The 15,491-nt window shown below is 43.1% G+C and overlaps 1 protein-coding gene across 1 annotated transcript in view; it reads left to right on the top strand.

Moving 5' to 3' along the window:
• exoc4 (exocyst complex component 4) overlaps nucleotides 1-15,491 on the top strand; it is a 153,465-nt gene that overhangs the window by 19,781 nt on the left and 118,193 nt on the right. Inside the window, exon 8 of the mRNA XM_080022593.1 lies at nucleotides 8,598-8,772. Within this exon, the coding sequence (XP_079878719.1) occupies nucleotides 8,598-8,772 (175 nt within the window). The remainder of the gene's footprint in view (nucleotides 1-8,597; nucleotides 8,773-15,491) is intronic.

Below are 15,491 nucleotides of genomic sequence, written 5' to 3' on the forward strand. Positions count from 1 at the left end.
CTATACACACGCAGACTACAAAGGGTTCACCTTCACCTCTAGGCAGTTGTGAAAACAGCATATTTAGCTGTGCTTGCAGATATTGCTGCCTGTGCCTTAGGGAGAGGGCACATCTGAAGAGATCGCCAGGATCTGTTTAGTGACCAATGGCTGACCTGGAGCCGCAAATCAGTCAACAGACCAACCGCTCCCACCCGATACCGCCTCAAGTCCTATCCACCATCACCGTCCACGCTTCTTTCAGAGGAAAATATGAGACCGGCTGGTGTTTTGCAAGCCTGTGAGCCGTGTCATCCCAAAAGTTGTGAATGGCATCATAAAGCTAATACGTGCGTGTGTGTACCAGACAGCCATGTAGAGGGGGTTCCATGGTATTGCTGGGATGCCCAACAGATTTGGAGCAGATGATACACCCAAGTGTGCATCAAAGCACCATCCATCGATTCCAATCGGCTTCTCATTTTACTACCTTCATTTGTGCAGCCCAAACATAGTCTTGGCTCGTGCCAGTCACACCAGAGAGGACACTACAGCAAAGGATGCCTTTTCTGGCTTCCACTAAAGAAACTATAACTTATATTTCAGCAATTACCTTTATGGGCCATAGTATATGTTTTCAGTTGTCTTCTCCACTTCCTTTTATGGAGAAATCAGAGTGTGGTATCATGCCAATTAAAAAAAAAAAAAAAAAAAAAAAAAAAAAAAAATCAATTCAGAAGGAATTTAGTATTGAGAGTGATCTGGATCACCAGAAGAACTGTCTGGTTCGCATGCGTTTTGAATCGGGCGGTAATTTTACGTGCGCACATTTTAGGCCTATTGTCTTAAGTGACTGGTTCAGTTCTCTGTATTGACTTGAGTAAAGCGTCTTTAGTAGCAACGAATCATCTAAATATTGCTTCCATCAGTGATGCAATTGAGCCGATGATTCAAATCAATATGGCAGTGACTGGTCCCTTCAGCTGCTTCGAAAAATGCAGCTGTTTTGGGGTCTGTTGAGTTAAAAGTTCTGGGAGTAGATGAAATGTCTTGAATGGAGTCCCAGGGTTCTCCTACTCAGTCAATCAGGTCACACACACACACACACACACACACACACACACACACACACACACACACACACACACACACACACACACACACACACACACACACACACACACACACACACCTCAGACCATGAAAACAGATACTCTGCTGCTTTAAATCTAGACATGGAGACTGTTACATACAGAGACAATTCACCTGTGAAAGACCAGTAAATTTTAAAAACAGTCACGTAGTCTGCTCTAGACACACAGCTTGTGCAACTAACACTTGCGAACACAGACACACACACACACGTTTAGTGCAGACTTTGAAAGCATAGGTCTCAGTCCATTGATCCTGAACCATTTAAGAGCAACGTCTTGTTTTCTGTCAGGGATGTTCACTCAGTCCTCGGCTGCCTTCCCTCTCCTGTTGCCTGCTGCATCTCATCTGACCTCAATGTAATAGGCCACCGTGTAGCTCATTCGCAGCTCTGCTGCTTACAGATTGTTTTTACTTTGTATGAGTGCATGTGTGTGGAGGTAAGTGTGTCTAACTGTGTTGTTGTCATGCGTACCACATTGCGTGTTGGTGGGCACCTAGATGCGTTTGTGTGTGTGTGCGGGCACACACACACACACACCCAGCACTGCATATGTTTCCTTCAACTTAAAGTCAGGGCTAGTTGCTATAGAAACTCTGCCCAGTATACCAATTGTGGGTACTTGTAAGAAACAATGGATAATGCATAAACAATCTGTGGTGCAGATGAGTCTTTACAATAAAGCACACACAATAAAGCTTGGCCCATGGCCAAGATCATTTGGCTGTTGAGTTCATTTTATTTCTCTGTGGTTAAAGCTCCCGTGACAGGCATTTTTTGTAAATGTATGACTCCTCGCAGCCCAGGGAAAGGGAAAGAGCACGAGGGAGAGAGAGCCGTAACAGGTTTTTCCTCTCATACGTCCAAGTTAATAGCATGCACTGCTGGTCTATATGAGTAGGTCCATTTAAATTTCATCAAATCCGACTTGTTGAACCAAAATCCCCTTTCTGGTTTTTTAATTAAAAACAGACATTTGTTTTTGGTGTCTTTACTCATTTAAAGCAAAGACTTTGCTCATTGTCATCCAACAGGAACTGAGTGCTGTGAATTTGAGTTGGCGGTCAGAATGACCAAACTAGACAATTAAATTAAAACATTTACATATTCTTTAACTACAAAGAAGTGGGTGAGTGTTGGCTCTACAATAATATTAACCCTTTTTCGTTACCTTTTTTTTTTTTTTTGTAAACTGTTCTTGTTTGCCGTGAATACGGTTCCACATCATACCTGTGGGGAAAAACTCAGGGTTCCTTTGAAAACTTTATATAACCATGTATTAGTAAACGTTTTACTTTCATGATATCATGTGAATTGTCCCCTCCCATCTCAAACTCAAACATGTATTTTTATATTACTGATGTCAAAACCCTGTCAAGTAAAACCTCTGAAATTACCCGTACACCCACACACACATGCAGTCAGTCATCCGGTGGCCGCTTGACTGCTGTGTGAGTGCGTCGCCCTACTGTTCTTCAGTCGGTTGTTTCTCACTTCGATCCAGAGGGGAAACGAGGAGTTGGGTTCAGGGAACACAGAGGAGATAAATGAGGGTGGACTCGACTGGGAGATAATGAGAAGGGCTGTATTCTTCTCACTTAGAGCGGATGCTGGTGTCTGGCAGACGGACGGACGGAAAGCCAGGGGGAAGGATTCAGACGGACGGACTTTCCTTCACTCTGTCATGTCTTTGTTATTTAACCGCTCCTTTCTCCGCCTCAAAAGGAAATTCCATTCACTGAGTTATAGCTCAAAGCTGATTCGTGCCCCTTTCCTCCAACATTAATAAAATTTAGTTCACGCCCAAATTGTCACGTCACCATCACTTAATGCAGTTCAGTTCACGCGAGGTCCGTCTTCATTCCGTCTACGACGTGGAGTTCAAGTTCCTGACCCACAACTCTTAATTAATTCTTAAATCATCAAAAAGTGCTGCAAAAACTCTGTCCTGTGGACGACCTGTAGGATGACAAGAGCATAGTTTTTTGTTTTAGAGAACCACCACCAACCCCCCTCTTTGGAGAACTATTAATCATGTTTGGGTCTATAAACAACTGATCACCACGGGTGAGACAAATAAACATAGAAACAAACAACATTTACACAAAACATAAACATTGGACGACAACATGTATTGAAAAACAGTTAATAAGGTCCAGGCAAAACTGGAACCACAACTGGTCATGTGGTGTGCGTGCGTGCGTGCGTGCGTGCGTGTGTGTGTGTTCCACCGGTGAGTGTACATGACTTCTCCCCATTGGTACTGGTGTAGAAGGTCGGTATTATGTCACGGCGGCTTCAAGCAGCGGAAAGCCCCGAAGCCCCCTGAACTCTTTGCTTTCGTTTTCAATCTTTTGCTTTTCATTTTATTCGGATTTGGAGTCATTTGTTTCTTAACATAGTAGGACGTAGAGGAACGTAGGATTAGTTTGTGAGTTTAACATTCATTGTTTATATTTCACACAGCAGTTTCTGTCTTGGATATATTTATATCACTGTAGCAATTTATTGAAACAAAAGCCAACAACAGTGGTGGGTTTACCACAAAAAAAAAAGTCAATGTCTCAATAACTTGTCATGTGTCCTTGAGCATCAATTACAGCTTGACAACGACGTCTCATGCTGTTCACAAGTCGACTTATTGTCTGCTGAGGCATGGCCCCCCACTCTTCTTGAAGGGCGGCCCTCAGGTCATTGAGGTTCTGGGGTACAGAGTTACGAGCATCTTTACAGCGACTCAGCTGATCCCATAGGTTTCCTATGGGATTCAGGTCTGGAGAAAGTGCAGGCCACTCCATTTGAGGTACCCCAGTCTTCAGTGGCCGTTCCCTAATGATGCCACCTCCATGAGCTGGAGCATTGTCGTCCATGAAGATGAAATAATATTTACAGTTAGTCATTTAGCAGACGCTTTTATCCAAAGCGACTTACAAGGGAGAATAACATTCAAGCTACATTGCGACAGAGACATTAGTGTAACAATAAATACTGCTAAGTAGTGCTAAGTAATTGTAGGTTAGGAGAGGCGGTACTCTCTGAAGAGCCGGGTCTTCAAGTGCTTCTTAAAGACAGAGAGGGAGGTCCCCGCTCTGGTCGTTTTTGGCAGCTTGTTCCACCAACGTGGAACTACAAATGAGAATACCCTGGATTGCCGTGGTTGTATGGCCGGCAGAGCCAGGCGACGCTCATTTGATGAGCGCAGCATCCCGGGGGTAACGTGCTTTTACAAGAGCATTTAAGAAGGTGGGAGCATTCCCAACAATCACTCTGTAGGCCAGCATAAGAGACTTGAACTTGATGCGAGCGGCTACAGGTAACAAGTGGAGCTCGATGAGCAGCGGAGTGACATGTGCCCTCTTTGGCTGGTTGAATACCAGTCGCGCCGCCGCATTCTGTACCATCTGCATTGGCTTCACCGCACAGGCCCAAAAGCCTGTTAAGAGAGCGTTGCAGTAGTCGAGACAGGACAATAAGGCCTGTGTTGTTCATGCAGGGGCACAATGACTGGATTAATGATGTCATTCAGGTAGTATGGGCTTGTCACTGTACCATTCACAAAGTGTAGGGCAGTTCTGTATTGACTAGACACACCTGCCCACACTGTAACACCACCACCACCAAAGGCTCGTCTGGTGACACCAGTGGCTGATGCATAGCGCTCTCCTTGACGTCTTGGCGGCCATCATTTCTGCTCAACGTAAATCAACTTTCATCAGAGAACAGCACTGAGGCCACTGGTCCCTCGTTCAGCGTAAATGCTCCCTGGCCCATGCAAGAGGATGATGCCTGTACCTGGTGGTGTGGTCAGGTACCCTTGCAGGTGGTCTAGCACGCAGACCACGCTGATGTCAACAGTTTTGAATGGTCTGACGTGACACTTGGGTGCCTCTCACCTCCCTTAAATGTGCCTGGAGTTGAGTGGAATTCATCATGCGGTTCCGCAGGGCACTGTTCACAATGAAGCACTCATCAGTGTGGGATGTGGACGTCCACTTCTATGCCTTTCTGTGACTCTTCCAGTCTCTTTGTATCTCTGTTGAAACCTGCTGATGACACTCTGTGACACTCTAAGCTCAGTGGCCACTTCCCTCTGAGAACATCCTGTTTGAAGCCTCACAATGGCGAGGTCCTGTTGATCAGTCGTTAGGTGTCGTCTTGGTCTCATGTTGTCAAAATGTGAACAGCATGATGAAGAGGACTGTTTAAATACCAATTCTAATTGAACCAGGAAATGTATTGGTCGATTCATGGATCAAACACCTGTTGTGAATTTTGCTGTTCAGCTCCTTGTTAGAGAACAGCAAGTTGTGCAAAAAGTACTGAAACACTGAACAGTTGGACATGTGCATTCAAAAGTTTAGAGAAGGTCAAATTAAGTTCACCTGTAAAGGTTATAGTGCATTTTCGGTTCATCCTGAAATCTCACCCGAAAGCCGAATATCCCTAACTTTTTGTGGTGTGTGTGTGTGTGTGTGTGTGTGTGTGTGTGTGTGTGTGTGTGTGTGTGTGTGTGTGTGTGTGTGTGTGTGTGTGTGTGTGTGTGTGTGTGTACACACTATATAGAATTTTACTCTCTGCCACTGCCGGTATCGTGACAGACAGCCAACCAAATGCCCTCTAGTGAAACATCCATCTCCTCTCTCCTCGTCCCTGTATCTTGCCAAGAAGCCATGGCAACTTCCCAAAACACTTAGTGTGCTTTCTTTACTCGCAACCTTTAGATAGGTGGTTTGTTTGAGCCTGACATTAATGAGGTGTGGATGTAGAGGCGTTTGGAGTTGTGACATCGTAAAGCTGTGGAAGACAATCATAACCTCGTTGGCAGGGAAACCAATCTGAGTGAATAGCAGTGTTTTTGAGGGCTTGGACACTAATATTTCCTGCTTTGGGCGTAGTGTTTCAAATAGGGAATTGCAACCCACACTCTTTTGGGATTTGTTTTATTTGTCTTCTTTATACTGTCTCTGGGAGAGCTCAGACAGACAGTAGGCAAGACATGAGAGCGCAGCTTCTGCTTGGACTTGATCTCTGGCCAGCAGCCGCACGAGAGGTTTCGGAAACACAGATCGCATATACTCCGGTTTCTCAGGGAAACGGTAAGTCGACAGGGCCCAGATTGCGGTGCATCATAGGGTTGTTCCGGGTCTTATTTATGCTCAGGATTTAAATATGTCGGAAGTAGACTGAGCAAACCCTCATAAGCTAACATCCAACTGTTTGTCCTTGGTTTGAGTGTATGTGTTCCCTGATGTAACTTTTAAAGTACCTGAGAATATACTTGGAGCATCACCATAGCCTTGTGAATTTTCCGAATATTGACACTCAAGCTTAGTCTTGCTTTCCTCCATCTTCACACTCGAGCATACTGAAGGGTAATTTATATTGTCCATATGTCAGAAATCCATAGAGCCATGTTAAAATATAACTAAAATGCACCTCAACAGGCATTGCTCACGTACCTCTCTCGTGCCTATTAGTAGACTGTCAGACCTAATTTGTGGGGAGAGATTAGATGTGAGGACTGAAGTACAATACAAATGGAGGCCCTGTGCCTGGGGCCCACTGTAAGGCAGGTAACAAGCTGTAAACCCTTTCCAACTTTTCAGCTGTATTCTTCTTTGCATTTTAAGAGTCATCTCAGTCCCTTTCACTGTAAATAAATGCCAGGAGTATCCCTGCCTCCCTGAAAACAAACCTGGAGCAGATGTTCAGTGAAGTCCTGGTGGACCTGAGGACATTCACAGATGTAGTTAATTGTTGTTAGAAACAGCTGCTGCTGTTGCATCTGGGATTCTCCACGCCAATATTACTATTTAGTTGAATTATCAAATAAAATTATATTTGATTACAAACTTAACTTTTCAACCGAATTGCTTGCGAAGAAAGAATATCAAGAACACAAATGATGAACACTTTGACCTCAATGCAAATGTTGAGGTGAATGAATTGTCAACCCCCATAAATACATTGAAAGGCACCAGTTGGAGGGGCACGAGGAACTTGTGAAAAAAACACTAATGAGTGTCCATCAACTGTTCATTTTAAATACCAGTGTAGTCTACAAGGCACACATCTTGAATATTGAGTGTACACTTAATTATAAGTGCACTTATTTGTACCTTCACTGTAACGAAGTGCGCACTCGCCAGCGTCGGAACACCGAAAGCTTGGCCAGAGACCAGCGGTGCAGCCGCCGTTCCCTCTTTACTTTGAAAGCTTCGTCCTTGCGGGGTTCAATCATGAGCACTGATGTGCCGTCCTGAAAAGCAGTGTCCATATGAAAGCATTAGCACAGATTAAGTGAATAAGAGTGGCCGATCCACAATCTAGAGCGCGGATCGAGGGGAAGGTCAGTTTGGCTGCATCTTTTGCTTTCTGCTTCCGCCGGTGCCAATTACAATACATTTCGCTGTTTTGTTGGGCACAAGAGGAGCGATGCACAATTTAATTTAGACCACAGCAAGGCCAAGTGGCAGATTGTGATGTAAGCTTAAACAGCAATGAGTGTTTCCTTTTTGTAGGTCAATGTGCACCAATATGTTGTAGTTGATAGAATAGTATGAAATTCACTTTCTATAAGATTTTACTTTCACAAAATAAACTTTGTGTGTCTTTTTACTGTTGTAGACCCCTCTTTACCTCCAGGTAGAGAGGCGTCAAGCTGGCACATTTCACAGAAATATTTACATCATTCTGAACCATTTAAAATCATCCTGGCACCTCTCTGTAACAGCTCTTTTATTTTCCGCAATTTTCACCAGTTAGACTTCTGCCAATTAGCAGTCTTTTTTACTGGATGGATTGTTTGTATTTTTTGTTGTTTGCAGGTCTATTCTCAGTTTAAACCCCAGACAATACCATGTATCTAAATCCCAGGAGTGCTTTTGTTTCTTGGATAGTTCAACTGGTGCGCCACGCACCAACGGTCATGCAATGCTCTCAGCCTATTGTTTTGCCATTCTAATTAAAAAAAAAAAAACAACAAAAAAAAAAAAATCCAAACTGGATTCCCCGCTGGCCATGTGCAGGCTTTACATAGAGAAAGTGACTCACTGTAGGAGGAATAATTTTTCTTAAATTGGTTGTGCTGTAATGCAGTGAATCTAAATCTTGGGTTTTTTCTAAACTTATGTTTTGAACCATGATGTGTATCTTACAGTTAATTTTGTGTTTTATTAAAATGGAAAAAAAAAAAAACTAAAAACCCAAACTGATTTGTGGGGTTCTGTGTCAAAATGATCATTTAATGTTTTCTTTTAGCTGTCTTATCTCTTTTAATTACAACTCATTATTTCTCAATCTCTTTCCCTCCCTCATTTTCCCCCTCTTTCTGCCAATTCCCATACACCCAAATCCTAATCTTCTTCCCTTCGTCCTTCCCTCTCTGCTCCTTTCTTATCGCCATCCTCCGTTTCCCCCCCCCATTTCTTCTGCATGTTCTCCTGCTCTCTGGCTCCCTCTGCAGGCTGCTGCTGGAATTGCTGGAGCTGCTGTTTGATAAGTTCAAGGCGGTGGCCCAGGCGCACAGCGTGGTGCTCGCTCACCTGCAGCACATCGTGGTGCAGTGCGGGGCGCACAAGGACGGAATCAAGCTCTACGAGCAGGCGGACGTCTCCGCCAAGATTCAGACTGTGCTGCAGGTCAGAGGGCATAATAATTATGCAAATGAAATGTGGAGAATGTATCAGGGCTGTATGGTGTGTGCAGTGTGCTCATGGAACTGTCAGGTGGTGAAATACACTCAGTTAGTTGGTAATGGATGAGGAACATTTCGATGCAAACTAAAACGATCCAAACGGGCATATCTGTAAAGTGCAATCCATTAGCCTGTGTTTGAGTCCCAGAATTCCATTCATACTTCATACTTCCTATTGATATTTGTGGTGGAGATATTTTTTCATTCGAGGGCGCCGTTCTTTTTTGTGAGTGTTAATCCATGTTGACAGTTTACTGAACACAACTAGCTACCCTGGTTTATCGAATTTGCCTTGGTCGGCCTTTCACTTCTTGCATTCTTGTCGGTAAAGGCGTACCCCGCCACCAACAATGGAAACGGCATTATGGAGGAGCAGCCAGCTAAATAAAGTGTAAAATATGGTAATTTTGAAACAAAAAATCTTACGGATTATAAACTTTAAAAGCTGCAAGTTGTTTGTTTGCCCCTTTGGAACTGAGGTGGCGCTTTATAAGCATCAGTCTTCCTGCTGGTTCAATATTCTGTGGCCAGTAACTTTTTGCAACCCTAATCTTGAACATCTTCATGGTGAACAGTTTTATTTCTTATTTTTTTGTTTTGTTTCAACGCTCACCAACTCCGGAGACTTCTTCTTCACTGTCTGCTGTGGAGATTTGTTTTGGCATGATTTATTAATCCCGAATTAGTCCACCTTATCGCACAGTAAATGAATCAGTGGTGAAACTAGCGGCGACGTGATGGATGGCATCCGATCTGTCAGTAAATGGGGGGGAAGTGTCGAGGGAGAACCGGCGAGTGGGAAACCTGATTGCTTGGTTTAATTTTAGCTTCTTTAATTGGCATGTGTTTATGCCGGGTTTTTGCACCTTGCTCCCATTTGATTGGTTGAGGAGATGAGCAGCTGTAGCACTAACCTATGACCGCCTCCCCCCGAGGGGATGCCGGTAGCAGTCCGGCACTGGTGAATGTGCGCTTTCGGTCTCGTGCCCGGATGTGTCGTAACAGTTCAGGGGAAACAGCGGAACTCCCCCTGCTGCTTTGTTGTGTCTCTCACAACACTCACGTCATCCAACAGATCCGTTTTGTTGGAATTAATAGAAATAGAAAGATATTCTATCTATAAGATTTCTTTCCCTTTTAATTCTTAAAAAGCACTGGTCGCATTTGCTGTTAAAGGTTAAAATAACCGCTCCGCTTTTACGTTGACAACATTGAGATGAGAGATCACATCCAAACAATCATTGGCTTGTAAAGTTCGACCCTAGACCAGCATAATCCTCACAGAAACGACGAACGAGAAAGAGGCATGGAACAAAGCATTGTGAAATAACGTCACATTTTGTAATAACCAACATTTTATTAATCCAACTTTTTATTATGGTATTATAACAACATTTTTTAACAAGCATCTTGAACGCGATGCATCACAAGACTTGTAATATCCTGTTACATAATGCCATGGTAATTATGTGTGTGTGGTTATTACCAAAAAATAACCAACAAACGCGTATTCAACACATTATGTCATAACACACCAAAGTTACTGTCTTTGTTTATATCCCATAAGTGTCCCACTTGTTCTGTATAACATTTCACTAGAACACTCACACAGACATAGAAACAAAAACACATGTATTATGTAATATGTTCTTACAAAATGCTGCAAAACGTATTAAATATTGCGTTCAAGTTTTTTTTTTTATTATCGCATATGCGACAAGTTGATGCAAAATGCAGATGTGATTGTATAACAAAGGTCAAATGTATTATGTTGTGGCAGGATATTACAAATTGCGTGTTATTGCATAATGTCGTTATAGGGTATAATAATAATATTAATATAGCACATTTTATAGCACGTTACAAAATATTCAAACAGAAAAGATATATATTTACATTTTTAAAATTTTGCTAAAAATATGAACAGAGTGGTGCAAGGTGTTGCTTGTTTAAGCTGTTTTTTTTAGTTTTTTTTTTAGTTTGAGCAGATCTCTCTCTACCTTTTTCTTTAACTCTGCCTTACTGTTCTGACCTTTTCCACCATTTCCAACACACTCTCTCTCTCTCTCTCTCTCTCTCTCTCTCTCTCTCTCTCTCTCTCTCTCTCTCTCTCGCCCGCCCTCGCAAACAGAAGTATCACTACCTTGCCAACTGTTGCTAAGGAGGCTCATTTGGCTTTTTGTTACTGCGGAGGGTTACGCCTTAGAGACTTTTTTGACATAGGAGAGTTCGGCAAAAGTTATATTGAGCGAGCGTACAGATGGACACTTATTTAGCAGTGACCCGTGCTGACGCGGGTGGGTCCGTTTGCAAATGCAGGTTGTAATTCTTTTCTCCAAGTTTTCATTTAAGTCTATTTTATTTTTTGCCATGTGGCACATGGCTTGACAACTTACGTGAGTATTTTGTGTGTATGGAGAAATGTGCTGTAGTTGAGCCCTAGCGCAGCAGCAGTGGAAGGTGTCGAGCTGTTACCCGGCATGCGACTGCTGCCAACACCCAGTTGCCTGAGGCTCATCCCTCGCGCTGCGATGTGAGATAATGTAATCTCTTGATTAGAATACTCATTATGTGAAATGAGGTTTTCTTATTCACTCACTCGTGTTATTATTTCCTGGTCGATTGTATCGTTATGAAAGCCCCGCCAACACACTCCTCCTCTCCCCACTTCCATCTCTCTAGCCTCTCTCTGGCTTGCTGTCTCTCTTCTCCCTCTTTTACTTTGTTCCATTTCCCTTTCTCCTTCCTTCCTTTCGCGTTCCCTCCCTCCCTCCCTCCTTCCTTCCTTCCTTCCTTCCTTCCTTCCATGCTTCCGCAGCATCTCTCCTATACTGCTAGTTTATTACATTCTTTCATACCCTCAATGCCTTGTGCGCACCCCTCTCACGCCTTGTCGTTCCCTTGTTAACGTCATTATCGCTGGGTTCCTTCGTTTCCCTCAACTCAGACATTCCCTCTCACCCACTTTTTTTTCCACTCATCTCTGTCTTGGGTGGTGACAGGCTGGCAACGAGGAAAATAAAACACATTTGCTAGTTCCACAATGTGTTTTTTTTTTTTTTTCCAAAACCACGGAGGGTACCCTCTGTCTCACACCGCGACAAGATGGCACAGTTCTAGTCTTGGACCTACATTGCTGCTCACCGCCTCTATCTTTCATCACTGCTGCAGCTGCCCTTTTTTTCTTTATCTACAGACGTGACAATGTTAAATCAAATGACTAAAAGGAATGGCATCCCTTGTGACTGGGATCGCACTAACAAAATGTGGAATGATAATTAATCCTTAATTTATCCATAACAGGGCTTTTCTATCCAGAAGGTGGATTGAAGAATTTATAGAGAGGATGCTCCAGGGTTTGTTAATGGCCTGGTGCCTGGTTAGCGTTGTCCCAAAGAAGGCCAGGAGCAGACTTGCAAAAAATAATATTATGTGTTGACTGTGGAATTATACATTGATGTAGTGGGGTGGCAGAAAGAGAGAGTGTCAACTTCTCATCATTAAAATTCTCAATCTTGGAGTCACTTGATATGCACACAGGGCCACAAGAAAATTTCTATAGAGACTTATAGACTTAGGGTATTGATATTTGATTGATGTATTTAAAATAAAACATTGAATTTAATAGGTTTAGAACATATTATAATTTCTATATAATCTATTTGGGGCTCCCTCCATGCTCTATGATATCAATTAAAGTAGCCGTCAATAATAATAAAGGGGAAAAAATAAGAATAATCGTCACACTAATTGTGTTGTCGTGAGAGTTTTGTGACCTAAAAACTGGGTTCTGGGCCAAACTTCAGTGCTTAAACTGTTGCAAATCATTGAAACCTCTGTCCACCTTGTTGCTGCTCACTTGGGCTGACCCCCCCCCCCCCCCACCATCAGTGTTTAATAGATTAAATGCTTGCCTATCACGTCCATCGGCTGCTTATTGCGGCTCATGTGTTTGTCGTGTTCGTCATCCTCCAAACCTGTGTTCTCCTTTTTCTTCTACCCCGAGAGGCTGTGAAAATGCTCTGACCTTTCCATATGACATGCCAGCAGAGAGACACAGGAGTTGACAGAAACACCAGGGATGGCGACAGGCAGAACTTTAAATGGAGCGACAGAGACCTCTTGGCGGTGTTGGTAAAAATCATATTTTTCGAAAGACCCGTGTCGTGAGTGACTGGTGTAACACCCGGAGACGACGCCCTCCTTAGTTTATTTCCGGGTGGAGGCATTGATTTAGGCCTTGAAGGACAGTCATAATCAGCATTATTGGTGCCAGATTGAGAGTTGGAGCAACCCTTTGCAGTTTATTTCCTTAAAAGGCTCTCTCTGTATAGTAAAGTAATTTCCGGTAAAGTTATTGATTATTCACGCGTTATATTAAATAATTAAATTCCCGTTTAACTTGTTGCATCACTGCGCTGCTTCTGACGCTTAAGGTCTTTTTTCCATCTCCCATCAAAAGCCGCCTCGTGCTCCAAAGCACCGTCTGCCATTTCAAAGGACTCGCTCTGACTGGAATCTGTGTATATTCACTTCATATTTGATACTCGTCTCTTTTATCCATGAAACTTTACTATATATACGCACAAAGAAAACATAGATATGCTGGTCTCACATTGCAGGCCTGGCTTCCTTTTGAGCTGAACCATAAATTGTATATTCCACACAAAAAAATCGAGGGCATTCTTCTGAATATTAATAAGATGGAAGCACTCGATGCGTCAGGTAATTGGAGACCGTATAGTTAATTTGAGAGTGCTGTTCCTCAGCCCTTCCGTACATCCATCGTCAGGTTCACCCCGTGAAGTGAAAGTGTGTTAATTGATCTGTGTTCTTCTGACCTTGCTGGCTGGTTTCGTTTTGAGGCGTGCGAGCTGGTTAATTAGCGAGCCATTTATACATTCCGCCGGGTGACCGCTTGGCATATCGGTTGTCCAGCAGGCACGTGCGTGAAGAGAGAGCAGAAAACACTTTTAATGAGGGGCCAAACCAGTAAATTTGGGTCTGGGCTACAAAATGCGGAGAGATGCTAGCTCCCTGCTTTCCGAATGGAAGGATTTATAAGTAGAAAATGTCACTAGACTATTTGGACTTTAAATAGATAATCATCGAAAATACTTAAAAATTAGAATATCATTAAAAAGTTCAATATTTTTTGTCACTCATTTCAGAAAGTGAAAGCCATATATTATATAGATTCATTGCACGTAGAGTGAAATATTTCAAGCCTTTATTTCTTGAAGTTTTGATGATTGTGGCTATAGATAATGAAAACCCAAAATTCAGTGTCTCAGAAAATTAGAATATCGTGACAAAGTACAATATTGGAAAGTCATGGTGTCACACCCTCATCAGCTAATGAACTCCAAACACCTGCAAAGGTTTCCTGAGCCTTGAAATGCTCTCTCAGTCTGGGTCAGTAGGCTACACCATCATGGGGAAGACTCCTGACTTGACAGATGTCCAGTAGACAGTCATTGACACTCTCCACAAGGAGGGGTAAGCCACAAAAGGTCACTGCTAAAGACGCTGGTTGTTCACAGAGCGCTGTGTCCAAGCATATTCATAGAAGGTTGAGTGGAAGGAAAACGTGTGGTAGGAAAGGGCGCACCAGCAAATGGGATAACCGCAGCCCTGAGAGGATTATCAAGCAAAATCCATTCAAGAATTTGGGGGAGCTTCACAAGGAGTGGACTGAGGGTGGAGTCAGCGCATCAAGAGCCGCTACGCACAGACGAATCCGAGGCACGGGCTACAAATGTCGCATTCCTCGTGTCAAGCCGCTCCTGGACCAAAGACAACGTCAGAAGCGTCTTACCTGGGCTGTGGAGAAAAAGAACTGGACTGTTGCTCAGTGGTCCAAAGTCCTCTTTTCAGATGAAGGTAAATTTTGCATGTCATTTGGAAATCAAGGTCCCAGAGTCTGGAGGAAAAGTGGAGAGGAACAGAATCCACATTGCTTGAAGTCCAGTGTGAAGTTCAGTGATGATTTGGGCTGCCGTGTTATCTGCTGGTGTTGGTCCACTGTGTTTTCTGAAGTCCACAGTCAACACAGCCATCTAGCAGGACATTTTAGACCACTTCATGCTTCCTTCTGCTGACAAGCTTTATGGAGATGCTGATTTCATTTTCACCTGCCCACGCTGCCAAAGGTACCAAAAGCTGGTTTAAAGACCATGGTGTTACTGTGCTTGATTGGCCAGCAAACTCGCCTGATCTGAACCCCATGGAGAATCTATGGGGTGTTGTCAAGAGGAAGATGAGAGACACCAGACCCAACAATGGAGATGACCTGAAGGCTGCTGTCAAAGCAACCTGGGCTTCCATTACACCTGAGCGGTGCCACAGGCCGATCGCCTCCATGCCACGCCGCATTGATGCAGTAATTCATGCAAAAGGAGGCCCAACCAAGTATTGAGTGCATAGAAATGAACATACTTTTCAGAAGCCTTACATTTCTGTTTGAAGTATCCTTTTTTTATTGATCTTATGTAATATTCAAATCTTCTGAGACACTGAATTTTGGGTTTTCATTATCTATAGCCACAATCATCAAAATTTCATGAAATAAAGGCTTTAAATATTTCACTCTGTGTAGTGAAAAATATTAACATATAACAATAATAATAATTGGTCACAATCATTTATAATTGGTAATTCATT

This window comes from Zeus faber (genome assembly GCF_960531495.2).
Source record: "Zeus faber genome assembly, chromosome: 21".
Lineage (NCBI taxonomy): Eukaryota > Metazoa > Chordata > Actinopteri > Zeiformes > Zeidae > Zeus > Zeus faber.